The 20,614-nt window shown below is 43.7% G+C and overlaps 2 protein-coding genes across 3 annotated transcripts; both read left to right on the top strand.

The window, feature by feature from the left end:
• Positions 1-3,642: 3,642 nt before the first annotated feature.
• Positions 3,643-8,772, top strand: APOBEC4 (apolipoprotein B mRNA editing enzyme catalytic polypeptide like 4). Its single transcript, XM_028732214.2, has 2 exons — positions 3,643-3,769; positions 7,280-8,772. Exon 2 carries the CDS (start codon positions 7,317-7,319, stop codon positions 8,364-8,366), a length of 1,050 nt encoding a protein of 349 aa, XP_028588047.2. The 5' UTR covers positions 3,643-3,769; positions 7,280-7,316; the 3' UTR covers positions 8,367-8,772.
• Positions 8,773-10,988: 2,216 nt separating this feature from the next.
• ARPC5 (actin related protein 2/3 complex subunit 5) lies at positions 10,989-19,166 on the top strand. Of its 2 annotated transcripts, XM_028732215.2 has the most exons (4): positions 11,003-11,424; positions 14,095-14,167; positions 16,037-16,213; positions 17,802-19,166. In XM_028732215.2, exons 1-4 carry the CDS (start codon positions 11,153-11,155, stop codon positions 17,862-17,864), a joined length of 585 nt encoding a protein of 194 aa, XP_028588048.2. In that variant the 5' UTR covers positions 11,003-11,152; the 3' UTR covers positions 17,865-19,166. The 2 variants fall into 2 exon arrangements, with proteins under 2 accessions (XP_028588049.2, XP_028588048.2); XM_028732216.2 differs by lacking the exon at positions 14,095-14,167 and having other exon boundaries at positions 10,989-11,383.
• The last annotated feature ends 1,448 nt before the right edge of the window (positions 19,167-20,614 follow it).

Below are 20,614 nucleotides of genomic sequence, written 5' to 3' on the forward strand. Positions count from 1 at the left end.
ACCGGTTCAGTCCTGCCCTCCAGAGCAGAAGAAAACAAGCTTGCTCCGTCTTCCATGTGACAGCCCTGCAGATATTTGAAGATGGCTCTCATATCTCCTCTCAGTCTCTTGTCCAAGCTAAACATACCCAGCCCCTTCAACCGCTCCAAATAAGGTCTGGTTTTCAGACCCTGGATCACCTTGGTTGCCCCACTATGCACATGTTCCAGCGTGTCAACATCCTTCTTAAATCATGCTAGATTTTCCTCCAGCCTGGTGTTGTTGTTGATGAAGGTCATGTTAGTCCAGAATAAAACACCACTCTTCCATGATTTGATCACAGATCAGGGGACCAATCTGGAATGCATCAGCAAGACCGGGGGGGGGGGGGGAGGGATGAGTTGGAGCAGTGGCCTAACACAGGCCACTGGCCTAACACAGATTTGTCCATCCAGATACTTGAACACCATCACACCTTGGAGAGCCAAACCCAAAATTTGTAAAATGAAACTAAAGCATCCAGGCAAAAGAACCTAACAAAAACACCATACTTCTTTCTTTCTTCCTTCATTTACATACCTTACAATCAAATAGGCATATTACAAAGAAACATGAAGCCTTGGATTGTTTGAAGACCACGTGATACTCCTGGACTTTGAACTTTTAATTACTAGATGAAGCCGCGTACAAATCCACTGAAGCACATTTGAATACTATGACATTTCAGTACTTAAATTTCAGAACTAAAAGGAGGCCTTTTTCACAGAATGTGTTACCAGAAGAAACAAAACCAGTTTTCTGCCCCCAAAATCTCTTTCTATCTCTGTGTGTATCAGTGCCTTATTTAGTGACATTAATAGTCTCTCATATAACTAATAGAAGAATGGTGTTACTTTCACACTTCCAGTGACCAAAATTATACATCACATGAACTTTCACCTAGTTCTATATAAATCCCTAATCTAATTATGTTCTTGCACTGAAAAACAGATTTTCATAAGCCACATTACCCCAGTACAACAGTACACCTTCTTCCATGACAATGACAAAGATTTTTATTGTTCTTAAAATAACTGTCTCTCTTAGTCTAGTGGTCTTCTTCCAACAGTGGTCAAACAGATGTCCATGAGAAATTCATAATCAATCCATATTTGAAGTGTCAAATGAGGACATTAAAATGAAGGACTTATTGACGTTCTGTAGTGGCAGCAGGGCTATATGCTGCTTTAAAATAGGAACTGCAGAATTTGGATATTTAACTTTGGTATAAAAATGCCTGGCATATAACCATAGTGGAAAAGCTTAACACATAAAATAGGAATATTAAAAGGAACTCAAAACCCACATATGGTGGAAATTCACACAAGGGCTGAAAAACACTCCATCACCTGCATCTTCAAAATATTATCTTCATGATATTTTGTATCTTAATTGTACTGCTGACCATCTGTACAGTCAAATTGGAGGACTATTGGATACTCCTAGGCTGTACCTATGTGATGGATTTAATTACATGCTGGGGCGGGGGGAAGGATAATATCATAATTATCCCTTTAATACCAGGAATTCGTTGTAAGTGGGTGGGAGAGATGTTTATTGGTTGCAGTTTTGTGTTGTATATTTTAAAACTAATAAAAAAAAATCATAATCAGAGCAGTCATGTTTTGTTATATACTCCCATCAGCTGATAGTCAGAGATACTTTTGATAATCAAAGCATTTAAACAGCATGTAGTGAAATGAAAATTAAGAATACTATATAAAAGTTCTGGATTTGGTGACTTTAGTATTTCCTCATGAAAATAATCCAGGTCAAGTATACATCAAATGTTTATATTGGTGCAAATGAAACAAACCTGCTTTTTGCTTAAGAACTGTTTAAAATAAAAAGGCTGAAGCCCTCAAAATTCATGAACAATCAGTTGTGTTTCATGGTGCTCCACACTTTTCTTGCTAGCTTTTTTCCTTTGATACATACAGTTCCTTGTTCTGAGAGTAGAGTATGTGGCAAGAGAAAAACAGATTCTTTCACTTATACTCTTGGATTCTGCTCCCCTGCAGACTTCATGTTTAAAAGCTGGCAGGGGATTTGATGAGAATGCTTAATTCTGAGGGGCTGGAGCATAGGATCCTTGTCAGTTTCAACTCCTGCTGTCTTGCAAGGATGGAACTGGCAGAGGAGCAAAGGGTTCACACAGCAGGCCTGATACAAAACTTAGGTCACATGCACAATGAAATGCAACACCCCAGATGCGTCTCTCTTTAGCTTCCCATTCAACAGTTAACATACTGCATACCTAAGAGGCAACCTGTTATGTTGCACCAGAAGATAAAACACACACATGTCAAATTTAAGGTCTTTTAAAATATGGGCAAATAAAGCACACACAGTTCTCATGCCCAAGTGTATAAAACAGAATACTGTATCTTTATTATACTGCCATCCTGTGGCTGCTTTGGCTCATATACTAAGCCTCGTCTCCTTCTTGCACTTCTGTTTCTGCCATTTTTCTCCAGCTTGTTCAGATGCTCTTCAATTACCAACTTTGAATAAATCTTTCACATTGTCATTCTTCCTTCATTATTAAAAGTATTTCCTTTAAGTAAAAGAAAGCAAGTACACACATCCATTTGCTACATACACTGTTCATTGCTTCTTAGGAAGTGATGGGGAAAGTGCATTCTTCCCTTGCAAAACCTAGCTACCCTGGTGTAGCACAGTGGCTACGAAGTCACTATCATGAACTCACTAGGTGGCTTCAGGCAAGCCACTCTCTTGTTCTTCCCTCTGCAATGTGGAAGAATAAAGACAACTTACAGCAGTGCTATTCAAAGTAGTGGTCCACTGACAAGTGCAGTCCATAAGCCACTGGCTTCTGGTCCACACCAACTTCACTGCAGTCCATGTTGGGTGTGACACTTCAAGGACAAAGTATGGCACCAGTCCCTGGCACATTGGTGGGGTGGGGAATTGCTGGTCCACCACAGAGTTTGAGAAGAATTGCTGTACAGGCTGTTGCGAGGATTACAAGCACTGTAGGACGTGAAGATGAAGTGTTAAAACACTTGAAACTGCTGTGCAAACATTGAGCATTATTACAGCATGATCCTATACAAGTCTATTAAAAAGTAAGTCTCCATGAGTTCAGTGTGCCTTACCTCCAAGGAAGGTGGGTAAAGGAATGCAGCTTATTATATCATATTCCCCTCTTTCCCCCCTTAAAAATAAGAACCTTTGCTGATTTTGTGGAAAGGTTTGTTGCACATTTGCTAACAGTCATTCCCCGCACATTTGGCTCTTTCATGCATGCCTCTTTCTTTTCTTTCCTGTCATCCCTTTTACTGTCATGTTTGAGATTGTAAAATCTTTAAAGCAGACTCCTATACTTTTGTTGTTCCTTATTTTACTCTGTAAACATACTATGTAAATTGATCTCACTGCATACATTAATGACAATTGTAATCAGGCACAAGAGCTGAACTGGCCACTCATTCAAAAAATAAAGGTAGGGCTCATGTTTACAGCTAGGTATCTTAGCATTTGAAACTGACAGTACAACCATGTTCCTTTGCTGAGCAACTGAAACTCCTACGCTGTATCAATATAAAAGTGATCAAACGACAATCCTATGTACCAGAAGCAAATGAGGAAGAAAAGTAGCTTATTTTCTTTCAAAGTGAAAGGTTGATCATAGGGAAACATTTTTTACATCATTTACAATAGAAAATAGCAGAACAATTCAAGTAAGGCTGTGCTTATTACTGGCATTTGGGACTTGAGAACACTGGCGGTAAGTACAGCTCAGTTATTAAATCTTAAGAATGTAACAGATTATGCTTAGCTTCTGCAATGCAATGCAAAGCATATCTTATCTCATTTCTGGGAAGGAAGCAATGCTTTTATTGCATGATTTTACCATTTTGTGGCTATTTCTGAAGAGCAGGATACGGCTAATCCCATGTTTGCATTTTAAAAAGAAGGGAAAAAATAGTTGGGTGGTTTCAGGTTGCACAGAGTGGAACAGGCTATTTAATCCTTTGTCGCTCAAAATCAGCAGCCCAGCATTTCTCACACAAGAGGGGGTGGGGGAAGGATACAATATCCCCCCCCCATATTTTCCCTGATGAATCCCACAAACATAAGCAAATGTTACCTGTCTTGCCTCAAAAGGCACAATCTGGCAAGTCAAATTGCTTGAAAGAACTCATTTCTCTGCCGAAGAAGCTACAAACTGCTTTTTACCACTTATTAGAGCAAAAATATGTGCACACTAGTGTGAAGCAAGGACAGAGGTACACACTGAAAACTAATCCACCATTTCGGATGCTCCTGCTATTCTATGTCTGTCGGAGCAGAGGCCCCAAGCATCACTAATCCCTTTCTCCTCACCAAGATGGGCAGCAGTGTCACCTCCATTTAGGGAATAAGGATGCACTGGACCCCATGATAAAACAAGAACTTTAGCTGAAAATAGAGCACAAATGATTCTTAAGAAGCATCAGCACTGCCAGAAAGCACAGCCCCATCCCAGAGCCCCAACTGGGTGGGGAAATGTAGGAACTTTTAACTGCTGCTCCACCAGTATGGAGTATACCTGCCTGCAGATTTACCTGCCTACCTTACCTTTAACATAAAATACCTACCTATTACTGCAGAATGAATTTAAGAATTTTAGATGCTGAAAAAGTGTGCCTCGGATATAAAATATCTGGAAGAGCTGCTGCAGTATGAATAACTCTGGCATTTAAAGCTGAGTTTCGTTGAATATGTGCAGAGTTCTTTTTCCTTCACTGGGAGACAATTTTTTAAATAAGAACTGAGTAACAATGTTTCCCTGAATGCCCTTCCTTTAGGAAATAAGTGCTTCATTTATCCGAAGACTATCTGGATATACCATCAAATCTGTACTTCAGTGCTTCACCATAAGTCACCTTACCAAAGGTGACAGTGGCTCCACACCAGCTCAGAGAGTGACATTCCGGGGCGTGAGCGGCAAGAGTCCTGGGCAGGAACGCTGAGATGGGTACGGGTGCTGGTGCTGGTAGCAGAGGCAGTCCGAGAGGCCAAAGTGAGGGAGTCCAGCGGAGGGAGCAGGGGCAAGAGGCAGTCCAATTGGTGGGCCCATGGTCAGGAAGCAGCAGCAAGTCAAACAAGGGTCAGAGCCAAGAGGAAGTCCAGAAGCGTAGCAGACTCAAGGTGGGTGAGAAGTCCAGCCAGGCAAGGTCACAGGAGCTCAACGAAAGACCGAGTTGCTGTGGCAAAGACCAAAAGTGAAATGCAGGCCTGATCTAGCTCTCCTGGGCTTGCTCCCAGCTGCAGTGCATCTTGTCAGCTGACCGTGCTTGCTAGCCTGCACCTGACTCATAAAAGGTTGGCACAGCCAAGGCCTGGCTCCCACAAATCCTCAGAGTGCTCAGGGCCTGCTTCCTGCAAAACCTCAGTGCTCATTACAGGCAGCAGGCAGTGAGAGGCCCAAGTATTCATTGGCCTTGTTAGATCTGCTGGGAAGATGACAAAAACATGCCCCTTGAAAATGGTGCCACATACCTCTGTGGTCTTCTATGAGATAGCACAGTGTGCATACACTGATATTCATAAAAATGCACAGCCTTTACATGTTTGTGCATTGCACAGCACATGTGGCTACCATCTTCCATGTCATATTTTAGTATTACATGAGAAAGAAAGCTCAAAAATGCACTATACCAGACAAAAGAACAGCTCAGCTGCCATTTTTCTGGCACCATAGCCAATTCTAGCAACTAGCCCAGAGGGTAAAATTCTGGTCCAGAGGTCAGCAAACTTTTTTGGAGGGGGTCGTTCACTGTCCCCCAGACCTTGTGGCGTGCCAGACAGCGCACACACGCAGGCGCACATGGCGGAGGGGCTTCTCTCTTTCCCCAGCCCCTCCCCTCCCCCTGCCTACCTATGCTGCTGTCAGTGCTGCGCTCTCCCAACTGCGGCTCCTGTGCCCTTGCGAGGGCTGCTTTCAGGCTGCTCGTCCCGCTGCCGCCACTCGCAAGGACAGGCATAGGAGCCGCAGTTGAGAGAGACACTGCACTGTGCTCTGCCAACCGCTGCTCCTGTGCCTGCCCTTGCAAGCGGCAGAGGCTGCCGGCAGCGACGGAGGGATGAGCAGCCCAAAAGGGATGGCTGGCTCCAGAGAGGCGCTGCCCAAAATGGCGCTCAGCCAGCTCAGCCCAGCCCACTTCCTCCACTACGCAGGGCGGGGAGAAGGGTGCGGAGAAGCCAGGCGCAGGAAGAGAGGAGGCACCGCGGTGTGTGTGTGTGGGGGGGGGGAATGGCGCCCCAAAAAAATGAATGGGGAAAAAATGAACAAACAGAACCGCCGATCCACGGAACGTCCACAGGCCGGATCCTGAGGGCAATTGGGCTAGATTTGGCCCGCGGACCATAGTTTGCCGACCCCTGTTCTGGTCAATCTCGCTGGGTGGCAACCCTAGTGGCTTTCTTAGGATATACGTATATCATCACCAGGGACGCGGGTGGCGCTGTGGGTAAAAGCCTCAGCGCCTAGGGCTTGCCGATCGAAAGGTCGGCGGTTCGAATCCCCGCGGCGGGGTGCACTCCCGTTGCTCGGTCCCAGCGCCTGCCAACCTAGCAGTTCGAAAGCACTCCCGGGTGCAAGTAGATAAATAGGGACCGCTTACTAGCGGGAAGGTAAACGGCGTTTCCGTGTGCGGCTCTGGCTCACCAGAGCAGCGATGTCACGCTGGCCACGTGACCCGGAAGTGTCTCTGGACAGCGCTGGCCCCCGGCCTCTTAAGTGAGATGGGCGCACAACCGTAGAGTCTGTCAAGACTGGCCCGTACGGGCAGGGGTACCTTTACCTTTATATCATCATCATCAATCTTTATTACGGTCCAGAGACCCAACAAATCATTACAAAACAATACACAATTCATACAGCCTACCTCCAGGTTAAACGAGCATTTTGTTTGGAATATAGGGCTCATTTGATCTTGCAACCACCGATAAAAACTTTGCCACTGCTAATGTTCTAACATTTGTCCGGTCCGATATACATATATTACAAATGTAAATTACTTTGCCTTCCATGGCTTCCAACCATGGAACTTAGGAAATCATGATTCTCTAATAAGAAACCCTAAGTAAAGAAAGAAGTTCTGCTCCTATAGTTCGCATACAGAAGCCCTGACAACTAACCCAGTTCATATCTGGCTTAAATTTGTAATTTGTAAATTAAATTTGTAACTTCAAAGATTCCAAATAAGGGGAGGAAATAACTAACTAGGAATTTATTTTTTGTGTGTTTCAGGATTGTCCAACTTACAGGAGCAATATTTCCATACACTATGAACCTAGAAACAGAAACATTTTGCCAAGAATACCTAGCACATAAAGGTACAGTAGTAAAACCATATTACTGGCTAACAGTGAGCCAAAGCTGTGTCAAGTGCCCCTATCACATAAAAACAGGTGAAGAAGCAAGAGTTCCTTATGTAGAATTTCATAATGCCTTTGGATTCCCATACAGATCAATGCCTTCCCATAATAAACACCTTCTATTTTATGAATTGAGGCATTCATCAGGGAAATTAATTCAAAAAGGCCATGCTACAAATTGCACAGAGTACAACATTCATCCAGAATCAATGTTATTTGAAATAGGCGGTTATCTAGATTCAGTTGTGCACAATTATGAGAATGCTGGATACATAATTATTTATTCAAACTACTCACCTTGTAACGAGGCAGAGCATGGCTGCATAAGCAAAATGTACAACTTCCTGATGAAGTATCAAGACATTACACTCTGCATTTATTTTGCACAGCTGTACCACACAGAGGAGGATTTCCCAGTATCCACATGGAACTGTGAAGCTCTGCAAAGCCTGGCTAGCATGTGGCCTCAGGTGACATTGAGCCCACTGTGTGGTGGACTTTGGCATTCCCCCCTAAAGAGTTTTGTGACTAATATATCACACCCAAGTCTCCATCATCCAATTTTGCCTGCAAGAGTATGGGCTGACAGACAAAATGCACAACAAATTAGCAGCATTACAGGAATGAAATTTCCTTTTATGAAGACCCTGCCTCAGCCAGGCTATGGACACTCAACTGTTCTGCCATCTCTGCAAAAGTACTTTTTGCCCAGTTCAGACTCTCAGCATCCAGCACCAATGATGAATGGTAGATTGCTCCCTCTGAGGATACCACCCCCCCACTCAACACCTCCCATTGATGTTTTTTCCAGTTTTAGAAAGCAGCCACTATACCCCCAACCTAAAAATATTGTCAGACACTTAAAAATGCCAGATAAGTCATTAAGCAAAGCTAAACGTTTGCAAGTAATTCCAAACGGAAGATCTGTTTACATGGAAAGAATTACTGAACGAGTTTAAAGTATCAAGTCTAAAGAGCATGAACTGCACAGAAACCGGATCCAATTCACCTCATTCAAAAATTGAATGCAGGGCTGACAATTCACTCGGCATGTAAGCAGCTCAAATGCTTATACGCGTGTTTTTCATATGTACTGTGGCTATTATGCCAGCATAGGAAACACCAACTTCAAGCAGCTGAATGAAGAGACTAAGGCAATCCTGCTAGTCAGTGTGGCTACTGGACAGCGTCATCCTCCATTTTCTGTTAGAGTATTAAGACAACTTTTCATCTTCAGGATATTTCCTTTATAATAATTATTTTGTACTGATTTATTGTCATTGTTCTATGCAGTTTTACCTGTAAACTTGTACCTGCCAACAGAAAGCTGGGATATAAATGTAATAAAATAAATCCAATCATCAATCATGCTGCATGTAAATGACTAATATTCAATTCTTCTATCATCGCCAGAAAATACCTTAAAGTCAGCCCAGACATCATCACAGTTATTTGGAAATTCAATTTCTTTTTGCTACGCCTTGCTTTTTAGTAGATATCACAGGTAGCTCTTCAAACTTCCCTTTGAAATTATTAAAAGTACTTGCAAGCATAATGGTTTGGAGTGGGTGGATACCTATTCCTGGAATAAACTTGCATCTGATGAAGTTCAATCAAGTCCAGGGGTCGGCAAACTAGGCTTCGTGGGCCAAATCAGGCCCACGAGGGTCGTTAACCTGGCCCGGCGGCCGCTGTCTGAGCTACCTGGAAAAAAAGACAAAAAAGAGGGAAGCCGCCGCACGTTCTTGCGTGAAGTCCTCCTTCAGGAGGTGCAGGAGGAGGAAAAGGAGGAGGCAGAGGTGCCGCCGGCGGAAAAAGAGGCACCATCCAGGGCAGGGGAGGGGGCGAGAGATTTACGGGTGGAGGGAAAAGAGTGAGGGTGGGGAGAACAGGTAGCTCTCCCCACTGGCTGAACAGCGGCGCTCTGGCCTCTGCTGCCGGTGGGAGTGCCCCCATCCCACCCCCAAAGCATGGAAGAGGTGCCAGCAGCAGGAGGCCCAGCAGGCCACAACGCAGCACCAAACCCAGGCGAGGAGCCCCCCATCCAAACAATGACTATCATCAGTGCAGGTAAGAATTTTTTTTTAATTTTAATTTTTATAATCTACAATACTGTCTGGCCTGCCTGGTGCTCTTGCATGGAATGGGTTCTGTTAAAATGCACCTGTGGGTTATTTGTGGGGCCTGCCTGATGTGCATAGGAATTCATTCATTCCCCCCCCCCCCCGCTCAAAATATAGTCCAGCCCCCCACAAGGTCTGAGGGAAAGAGGACCGGCCCCCTGCTGAAAAGGTTTGCCAGCCCCTGATCCGGTCCATGAAAGTGTATGCTGCAACAAATCTGCTGCACACAATCCCGAAGGCAGCCCTGTATAGGGAAGTTTTTAAGGTTTGATGTTTTATTATGCTTTTATATTATGCTCTCCTGGTCTGCCCCACGGAGAGTCTCAAGGTCCATAAATAGCAACACCCCAGTGGTCCCGGGCCCTAAGGAAGTTAGATTGGCTTCAACCAGAGCCAGGGCCTTCTCAGTGATGGCACCAGCTTGGTGTAACGCTCTGCCTCCTGAGACCAGGGCCCTGCGGGATCTGATTTCTTTCCGCAGGGCCTGTAAGACAGAGTTGTTCCGTCTGGCCTTTGGCTTGGAATCAGTTTGATTCCCTCCCCCCCCCCCATTTCCCCCCCTTTCTCCTCCTGCGATGAGGCTACATTTTAATATTTTAATATTCCATTATTTTAATGTTGTATTTTATTTTTGTTTTTAAGTTGTAATCATTCTTCTTGTTTTTATTATTGCTTGTAAGCCGCTCTGAGCCCGGCCTTGGCTGGGGAGGGCGGGGTATAAATAAAAAATTATTATTATTATTATTATATACTGTATGTCCTAAGCTGCCCAGAGTGGCTGGGGCAACCCAGTCAGGTGGGCAGGGTACAAAATATAAAATTATTATTATTATACATATCTATTCAGAAGTCCCCAAAGATATAAATGAGGCCTACTCCCAGGCAAACAGGTATATCCTATCGCTGGCTTGATTATTCTCTTACTAACTACATAATTATTTGCTGTTCCTACTTTGATAAAGAACTTAAACTTGGGGGTACGCACTGGCTGCCGTTTTTAAAAGCGATGCGTCCACCTCATAACCTTGGGGGTGAGGTGGAAATCCGAATTAGAAGGGGAAAGTTGTACCACAAAAAAACCCGTCAGAAGATACAAAACTCTAACAATTTTGAGAACTGAGCAAAAATCAGAGGCAACCGCCCTCTGGTTCCGAGCAGCCGTGGGGCTTCTGTCAGGCCTAACAGCACGCCGCCCCCCTGGCCCCCGACTGCAATCAGGAGGCCGGGATCCTGGGCCCATCCGTTGCTATAGGAACCTGCCCAAGGTCACGTGTCAGCCAACCTCTCAATTGCCTCCCACAGGCCAACGCCCCACCCCGCCGCGCGCGCCGTTCTGCGCATGCGCTCGTTCACGGGGTAACGGGGGGGCGAGAGGGAAATGGCTGCTTTACGCATGCTCATTAGAATGGGTGGCGCGCGCATGCGCAACGCTAGCGAGCATAAAAGACTTAAAACCCAGCGCTTGTTGGGGGTTTTTAATCAGAAGGGCCTGGAAAAGGTCGCTCTCTCACAGAAGCTTAAAAATAACGCGCAGGAGGAGAAATTACGTACTGGCGGTTAACCCGGTGTGGATTGTCCGCATGCGCAGAGCGGAGGAGAGGTGGGGGTGAAACCACTCGCGCATGCGTGGTGTCGGTGTTGGCTGCCGCTCCCTCCGTGACGTGAGTCCTTCCGCCGCCTGGAAGGGGCGGAGCCCCGCCTCTCGCCGCCGCCGCCTTCCTTTGCCCGAGCGAGTCAGGCGGGGCGCAGCCATGGCCAAGCACACGGTCTCCTCCGCGCGCTTCCGCCGGGTGGACGTGGACGAGTATGACGAGAACAAGTTCGTGGACGAGGAGGACGGCGGCGACGGCCAGGTGGGCCCCGACGAGGGCGAGGTGGACTCGTGCCTGAGGCAATATCCTGAGGGAGACAGAAACGAGTCGCGGGGTTCGGGGGGGGGGTCTCCCTTCCCATGGAGGGCGGGCGGGCTGAGGAGGGGCCCTTGGGCGCCGGGACAGGCGCTGCGCCTCCCCTGCCCTCTCCGCTCCAGCCGGAAGGGACCTCGGGGGTCATCCAGCCCAACCCCCAGCAGTGCTGGGATCTTGTCGCCCAACCCCCCGCCCTGAGGAGCAGGGTCGCCCTGCCTGCCCGCCTGCCTGCCGAGGCCCTTGGCTTCTCCATCTTCCATCTCTTCCGCAAAGGAGGAGGAGGAGGAGGTGGGTGGGGGCGGGGCGGAGAGAAAGGATGACAGGAGCCTGAACGGGGGCTGTGCTTCCTCCCCCAGTATGGATGCAGTTTTTTGGGGAGGGGGCTTCTGCTACACCCGCAGCCGGTGCCTGCTCGGTGGGAGCAGATCCTCACTCGAATTCCTCCCTCGTCCCGTCTGACTCCCTAAGTGGGGTTTGCGAACCCTTCTCCCTTTCACAGAATTGTAAAGGGGCCCCAAGGGGTCCTTAACTCCCTGCAATGCAGGAGTCTCAACTGAAGCATCCAGGACAGATGGCCATCCAAGCTCTGCTTAAAAACCTCCAAGGAAGGAGATGCCGCCACCACCTGATTGAGTCCTCCACTGTTGAACAGCTCTCACTGTTCAGGTTAGGCTGAGAGACAATCTTGCTGGTTGGAAGAAAACCTTACAGCACACAAGAGCGCAGCTTGGTTTTTAACCATGTGTGTTTACTTGGAAGTAAGGCCTACAGTTATGGGCTGGTTGTATTTTTCACCCACATTTCACACAGATGCTTTGTAGGTGGGGTATAAAGGGAACCTAGCTGACATTTGAACTTTTAACATTTCAGACCCATTCTGTACAACTGCAAACAATTAAGATATCTGTATATGCTTTAATCTGACAAAGGAGCATTGAGAGACCATTTTAAACCACACTGGCTCTGAGCATGAAGGCATCTCAATGTAGCCATTGTTTCAGCAGACTGTAATGTTGAGGTTGACAGTCATGCTGTCCTGTAGTTCATGCTATTCCTCACAACATTTCTATGGAAGAAAAAAGAACTGTGGTGTAAAACAGAGAGTGATTTATGCAAGAACAAGAACTAACAGCTTTGGTTGAACATATATTTTAACTTTCCTCCACCTTCAATACACAAAGCTTTATCTTGCTTTCCTGCTGAACACACACACACACACACACACACACACACACACACACAACTCTGCTCCTCCTTCAGGCTTCATTGCTCTTTTTTTCCACAGGCCAAAAGTTAGGTCTGGCACTTTTTCTTGATTGACACTCTATAATCATTTAATCACTTCATGGTTTTTTTTAATTCAAAAGTGTGTGAAAGAGTTTCATGGTTGACAGCATTGTTGAAAACACACCTCTTCAATAATGTTAAAATTACTTGATCTGTTTTCCAAGCTGTGAATTCATGTGTCTGCATAGCATAGTTGAAGCTCATTTTTTAACATTCTCAAAAATACCCCATATCATGATACTGTAGTGTAGTAGAATTTAATATTAAAAATGAGATGGTTAATCAGCTAAAAATGTTTAGGCATATTCAGTGGGTCTACTTGTAAGAATTGCATTAGTCTGTGGATAGCTTTAGTAAGAGATAAGTGTTCATGGGGCAGATGTTCTATTTTCATTAGAACTTATTTTGTAATAAGCTTCAGGCATATCTGAAAAGGAAAAAATAGCTTAATATAGTATAATCTGAATGGCTTAACATGGTAGCAGCTTTGCACATCTACTTTTATAAGTGTCTTTTCTCACCGTTTGCCTGCACAGTCCTAAAGCATGCATTTGACAGTGTTACATCAAATTGAAGAACATGGGAGGAGGAGTCTGCAAAGCATTACAGCCTTCTAACTTCCTCCTGTCAGACTAAAACAGTAGAGGAAGTACATGAATTCAGTAGGGTCTTTCCTTTTATGGAAACAGTTGCATCTAGTCAGTGATAGTGCAACTGGTATTCAGTTCCATTTTGTAATCTTAAGCACACTCACTTGAGAACACAGTACAACTTATTTCTGGGTGAATTTTCATAGGATCAGGGAATTAGTGATTTGTCTCATTTATAGAAGAAACGGTTTCTAAGAATTACACTTTTTAAATGGGTTCCAGGAAGTAATCAAGAAAGGAAACTGCCCCCGCCCCCCATTTCCAAAACCAAATTGGGTCTAATTAAAATACTGTTCTGCATTGTCAACAGGCTGGCTGTTTTTTTTATATCTCTTGAGATGTGTTAATTTTTCTTTGCTTATTAGATATAGCATTCTCTAATCAGCCACTAAGATTTTTCAGTCTGCTTGAGGCTTCTCTAAGCTCTGTGCTATGTAGTGGGAAAGAGTTAAGGTTTGAGTCAGAAAGTCCTCTCTTCAAATTCAACTTCAGCCATTTGTGAAGTGTCGTTATACAGACTAGTCAGCTTTAGTGCTTCTCTCTTCACCCCCAGCTGCATAAGATACTACATAAGATACTGAAAAACCTTACGGGGCTATTTTAAGGTTCCTATGAATGTATCTGAAGCATTTTGAACTCTTGAAATGTGTTCTATAACTATTACTAGTTTTTGAACCCTCAAAGCTTGGCAAAATTGTCTTTTCCTTAACTGCTGTTTACGGGGAACATGATGGCTGCATTACAAGCAGCTCTGAAAAATCCTCCAATCAACACCAAGAGTCAAGCCGTAAAGGTGAGGTAACAGGAGAATTATGGTATAATAGTGATTGAAGACTGATCTTCTTTTTCAGAATATTTTAACCACATCTAAAAACACTGCTGAATTGCAGCATCACTGCTGTAACTCTCAAAACTTATCTGTATCTGAGTGTATCTGAAGAAGTGTGCATGCACACGAAAGCTCATACCAAGAACTAACTTAGTTGGTCTTTAAGGTGCTACTGGAAGGAATTTTTTTTGTCTCAAAACTTAGTGTACGTGTTTAAGTGATATTGCATTGGTGACTTCAGGATTGGATAACTGCAATTAATGTAGAATGCTGCAGCACAGTTGCTGTCAAAGAAGACTCTGTTGTCATACAACACCTCTATTCAGATATCTGCACTGGTTGCTGATTTGTTATTGGGCTGAGTTCAGGGTATTAGTATTGAAGTAAAAAGCCCTTAATGGCTTGAGACGAGCCTTACCCCACTGGTGCTCACTTGACTGCTTTGATCTGTGCACCTGGCACTGTTACAGGTGCCACATAATACTCTTTCTGCAATTGTAAGAAATCAATATTTTAGTATGGCAGTACCTATACTTTGGAACTGTCTGTCTATTGACATGTATTGTGTCTTAATTGATTGCTTACAGATCATCCTATTTTTTTCAGTCCTGAACAGGCTGACGAAACAAAACGAATGAAGCCCTAGTCTGCATTCAGTGGTTCAAACATTGTGCAGATGGCTATAATGTTTAAAGTTCTTTTTAGAAGACAAAAGAGAAAATTAATTATAAAAGTAGAAATCCATTGTGTTCCTGTTGCTTTTTAAGTAAGGCATGGGAGACAGTTCTGCAATGATAAATATATATTTGTTTACATTTTTAATCCTACTTCTATTTAATTCTAAACAATGGTTTAGCATTCTGTGAACAAGCAAGCCTTGGGCTCATCAGCTCTCCATTTCCAGCGCAGCTGTGTGGAGGAGATTGAAAGCTTTTGCTTCCAGTTTTAACTATCTGTAGTTTGTTGTTATGTCCAAAGTGTGGTTACTCTAATCTAGGTTTAGGGTGGGGAAAAACAACACCAAACAATGGATTTGGAAGTTGTATTGTTTCCCTAAACTTTAGTTAAATTCAACCATGGTTTCAGATTTGGACATAACAATAAACTGTGGTTCATTGAAAAATACAGTGAAAGTGTCTGAAACTGTGCTGGACTTTGGGTAGTGCACAGTAGTCCAAACCAGGTCACTAATAAGAACTTGTTGAACTGTTTTTGCCAAAGCAAGACAAAAGCATAAAGTGAGAAATGCAACTTAGACCCTGCAGAATGATCTGGGTCTGGTGTACCAATGAAGGGAATTGGGTAGGAAATGGCATAGAACAGGAGTGTCCAACTGGTCAGTTGTGATCTACCAGTCGATCGTAGCCCCCCCCCCCCCATCAACTCATCCTCAACTACTTTGATGCTAGTTTTTTATAGTGGGAGTAGATCACAGTCTCTTGAAAGTTGGACACTCCAACTTGGGCAAAGAACTTTTATTTGAGTTTGCCTCTTTTGAAAATTGCCATCTGCAGCCTAGTTAATCTTTTGCCATTTCAGATAAAACAGAAGTATTCATAAGGTCTTATTAATTCTATATTAGAACTAATTTATTTATGCAACACAGTTGCAGACAGTCATAATAGTCATGTAAGTCCAGTAGCTTAGTACTTGTTGAATTTTTATGGTGATTAGAACCTTTCTTAATAGTATAAACTGCAGTGGTCAAACCAAGTGCATGTTTGCTCAGAAGAAAATCAGCTGAGTTCAGTTGGACATGCTTCCAAGTAAGCGAGCACAGAATTGCAGTGTTCATGGTTCTTTTGCTGTTTGTCTTTTTCAATTTTTCTCCAGGATCGTGCAGAAAGTATTGTCCTGAAGGTTCTCATCTCTTTCAAAGCCAATGATATTGAAAAGGCGGTACAGTCTTTGGATAAGAGTGGAGTTGATCTCTTAATGAAATACATCTACAAGGGCTTTGAGAGCCCATCTGACAACAGCAGTGCTGTTTTACTACAGTGGCATGAAAAGGTATGATGGCTTGGAATCATTCCTTTCTTGGGGTCTCTGAGTTGTGTGCTATTTTTTCTCCCTTCTCAATAAAGCATAGGCAAGAAGGGAGGAAAAGGTAACAGAGCCACATGCATCCCAAAGAATATAGCATACCTGAAAGAGTTATTTAGATAGACTAAAAAAACTGGAACTTTATCTTAGAAAAGAAGTGTCAGGTGAATTGGGAAACACAGCAGAAGTAAAATGATGAACAGGCTGGAAATACTAGAATTAACCCAATGGAATGAGCACACACATATTTTAATATTAGCAAACAATTCATTTTCCAAACTTACTACACAATTTAACTCACTGAATAATGTTGTTTTTTTCTAAAAAAAACTTGACTGTTTTGTCTTTGGCAATGAGAGAGAGATTAATCATGAAAGATAGGAATTGCCTGTGACAATCCTGTTGCTTAAGGCATGCATCCTTTTACCTTAATTACTTAACTGCTGGAAACCAACAGAACCAAATATATTTCCTTAGAGTATATTCTCACTTCCATATTTATCACTTGATGATCACAAGATCTAGGGATGACTTGTGTGTGAATGTAAGCCCTTGTACAGATGGAGAGAAACATCCAGCTGTATGATGGGACTTCTTCCATCCCTGCTAGAGCTCTCTACACTCCTCCAAATCTCCTCTGGAAGGTTTCCCAATTCTTTGGAGTAGTCATTGGGGGTGCATTAGGAGTTGCAAGGGAAAGGGGGAATCTGTTCTGCTGGAGGACGACACCATTGGATTTTCCCCAGAGCTTCCACATCTCCTGATGCTTCATTATTTATTATTTATTCAACTTATACAGTGCCCTGTAGACAGAGATCTCAGTGGTTCACAACAAGATGGCAACATATAAAACCAAACCAAAAGCATCTCAGGCTTGAAAAGTTTGCCGTGGCGTCGGTTGACACATTCAGCTATCTGTCATCAGTACTTGAGTAATGAAATGAAGTGAGGTGTATGCATATTTAAAAAGCCGAGGGTGGTATTTAGCTAAGCCTTTCTTGGAGTAGACCCACTGAAATTGGTGGATCTGCTCTGAGTAAAACTTCATTGAATACTAAATGCATTGTACCTTTTCATGTGTTGCTAGACACCTAATAGAAACACTACTTCTGTGGACCATAGTGATGATTTGGATTGGAGTAACGTTCCTCGGAGAAAAATAAGGCACCCACCTATGACATCCTCAGTAAAGCAAAATAAATATTTCTGTTCACTTACTGAGTATGATTGTGTGCCATAGAAATAATGCCTGTTGTCATTAAAATTTGTAATTGCCCAGTGAACTGAGATAATTTAATATACATTAAAATGAGTTTTAGTTGAGGAAATATATGTGAACATGATTCTGTGAATGGTTTGTATCTTAATTCAAACTAGTGTGTTTATGGAGAGTACTCCCCTTGTCTTTTTTGTGTTCCCAGTTCAATAAACTGATGTTTCTGATTTCTTGTGCCTCTTTGAGATAGCCATATAAAACATGCTAGTAGATGTCTGCTTAGTTAGAGTTGTCTTCAGTGAGTGCTTTAACTTCCTCTTCCTTGTTGTCTGTTTTCAGGCTCTTGCTGCTGGAGGTGTAGGATCCATTGTCCGTGTCTTAACTGCCAGGAAAACAGTTTAAGTCCAGCAAAAATTGCCCCTTCTGCCATGGGTGTGGGAAATGCTCATACAAAGACCAAAACAACCAAATGCCATCACCGCCCTGTGGGTAGCATCTCTCTCTCTTTCAGCTTGCCTTCTTGCTTTTTCATATCTGTGGCATAATATGCATATCAGACTTCTTTTGTGAAATGTTGGATAATTATATAAGTGCAATTTTATTTCTAAAATGAGTATCTGGTACTCGCAAAGCATTTCAGTGACACATGTACAAGTGCATGCATAGGATGATTTTAAAAAATCACGACAATGTACAACCTTCCTTCCCCATTTTTGGCCAGAAAGTCTGAGCAGATGGTGGGGATTGAGGTCAGTTTTAAATTCTTTAGCTGGTTGGGCAGCATTCCATGTAAACTGCGTTGATATGGGACAGCTTACAAATAACAAACTGGACTAGTCAATGTCTAACCTTACAGCAATTGGCAAGGATCTGTCAAGTCAAGTTGCTCATTGCTTGGTTTTCATAAGTGTCCCACACTTTTCTTTGCAAACCTTTTTACATGAAGAATCCACAAGCGGAGAATGTCATTGTTTCTGTGATAATCCATCAAGCAAAGGGAACAGGGAAAACATTTTGGAACTCTGCATAATAGCAGCTGCCTCTGAATAACCTAACAAGTGTACACTGAAGTAAGGGCAGAATTACACATTGCAGTTGACGTGGGACTGCTGCCAAAAATAAGGTCTTCATGTCAAGTTTCCTTCTCCCCGTAACTTTTAGAGTCTCTTGACACATGCCCTGATGTCATGTGTTTCCCTGTCTTCATCACATCATTGCCTACTGTTGGAATGAAAATTTGGCATAAGTTCAGGACATGGGAAAAGTATCCTATACTGCAGAGGTCGGGGGGGGAGGGACAAAACATGAGAGTGCCTATTTTGGTGTTAGCCTCATATCAAATCTAATGTATAGTTTTATTCTAAGTTGCAAGCGTTTCTTGATCAGTGTTCAGCTAGTGGGACCTATAAAATCTTAACCTCTATTCCTAATATGGTTATGTTCCATGTTGTATTAAGGGAGAAAGTACTGACCAATAAAAAAGTGCTTAAAAAAAAAGACTTTCTAGGAGATCATTTGCATTCCAGACCTGGAAACAGCTTGAATGTGAATGACATAGGAGGAAAGTTGACCAATGTGTTTAGTTTATACTTAATGCCAGTTTTGTATCACAAAACTGGAAAGGAATTATAAAATGCTGCTCATTTTTATACCTGCTTTTTTTGTAAAATGAGAAATCGAAAATAAAATGGTCACTGCTAAATATTTTAATATTCAAGTGTAATTTTGTTGTCTGTTGTTAATCCACATTTAGATGGGAGGTGATAATAAATGAGCATCTAAGAATAAAGTTGTTTATCAACTCCAAAAACAAGCACTATATAAATGCTTTTAAAGAAGTACAGTTGCTGAGCAATCCTGTGATCAAGCCTTAGGCTACAATCCTATGCACGCTTAACTGGAAGTCAGCCACACTGAACACAGTGGGACTTCCTTCCATATAAAAATGCATAGGACCGCCTTAATGTCTTAAGTAGGACCTCTAGAATGTCACTTATCTTAAAGCTTTTCTAGGACTTTAATTTATTCATCTACAGTTTTAAAAAAGTTTTTCCTAGTCCTCTGTGCTGCAAAAAAAGAAAATCTCTTAGTAAATGAGATTTTAAAAAGCATACAGAAGATCAGAAGTCGCTCCCCAAAGAACATCTTAAGAATTCACCATTCCATTTCCAGTAGGAGCACCTCCAGGAGTGAAGTCAAAACAGCTGCATTAGCAGCACTGAAGTGCCCTCCCTGGGATGCAAGCCTGGGCCATGTGTCTGGAGGTTGTGGGCTGCCCAGATGACAAGACCCATCTTGTCTCAGCCTCACTAATGTGGTCCAAAGGAAAGCAGAGCAATACGTTTGGCACCAACTTGGCTGCAGAAGTTGCCGGAAGGAGACGTACATCTAACTATCTTTGGGACTCCATTCCAGATTTGTGTTGGGACGCAGGTGGCACTGTGGGTAAAAGCCTCAGCGCCTAGGGCTTGCCGATCGAAAGGTCGGCGGTTTGAATCCCCGCGGCGGGGTGCGCTCCCGCTGCTCGGTCCCAGCGCCTGCCAACCTAGCAGTTCGAAAGCACTCCCGGGTGCAAGTAGATAAATAGGGACCGCTTACTAGCGGGAAGGTAAACGGCGTTTCCGTGTGCGGCTCTGGCTCGCCAGAGCAGCGATGTCACGCTGGCCACGTGACCCGGAAGTGTCTGCGGACAGCGCTGGCCCCCGGCCTCTTGAGTGAGATGGGCGCACAACCCTAGAGTCTGTCAAGACTGGTCCGTACGGGCAGGGGTACCTTTACCTCCAGATTTGAGTAGAGTTTGCTCCTTAGTCTTTTCTTTTCCCAAAGATATTCCGCAAAGCAGAAGAGGTTTAGGGTCAGTGTTTTCCTTCTAGATGGGCTACCTTCCCAGGTTGACAAGCCCCATCTGCCCCTCACTTTCCTCTACAGCACCTGCAGAAACCACCTTCATGACCATTGGACCCACTATTGGACTTGCCAGTTTAATCCGCTGGAGCCTGTCTTCTCATGCAGGTGAAGTCCCTAAACCCCAAAGGTTTGAAACCCATCAGCTACCCTCACCTTGTTTAACCGGCTAGTTGAAGTGGTTTCTGGGGTGTGGCTGTTGCATGCTTACAACTTGGGAGCCACAGGTGAGAACTGAGTGCAAAGGT

Source organism: Podarcis muralis, chromosome 5 (genome assembly GCF_964188315.1).
Source record: "Podarcis muralis chromosome 5, rPodMur119.hap1.1, whole genome shotgun sequence".
Lineage (NCBI taxonomy): Eukaryota > Metazoa > Chordata > Lepidosauria > Squamata > Lacertidae > Podarcis > Podarcis muralis.

What these genes read in the sequence shown, in the direction of transcription:
- ARPC5 (XM_028732215.2), top strand. Translation starts at nt 11,153, where the DNA reads ATGCGTGGTGTCGGTGTTGGCTGCCGCTCCCTCCGTGACGTGAGTCCT. An exon ending in GTGGACTCGTGCCTGAGGCA is followed by an intron (nt 11,425 to 14,094) that starts ATATCCTGAGGG and finishes ACTGCTGTTTAC; the next exon opens with GGGGAACATGATGGCTGCAT. An exon ending in CCAAGAGTCAAGCCGTAAAG is followed by an intron (nt 14,168 to 16,036) that starts GTGAGGTAACAG and finishes ATTTTTCTCCAG; the next exon opens with GATCGTGCAGAAAGTATTGT.
- APOBEC4 (XM_028732214.2), top strand. Translation starts at nt 7,317, where the DNA reads ATGAACCTAGAAACAGAAACATTTTGCCAAGAATACCTAGCACATAAA.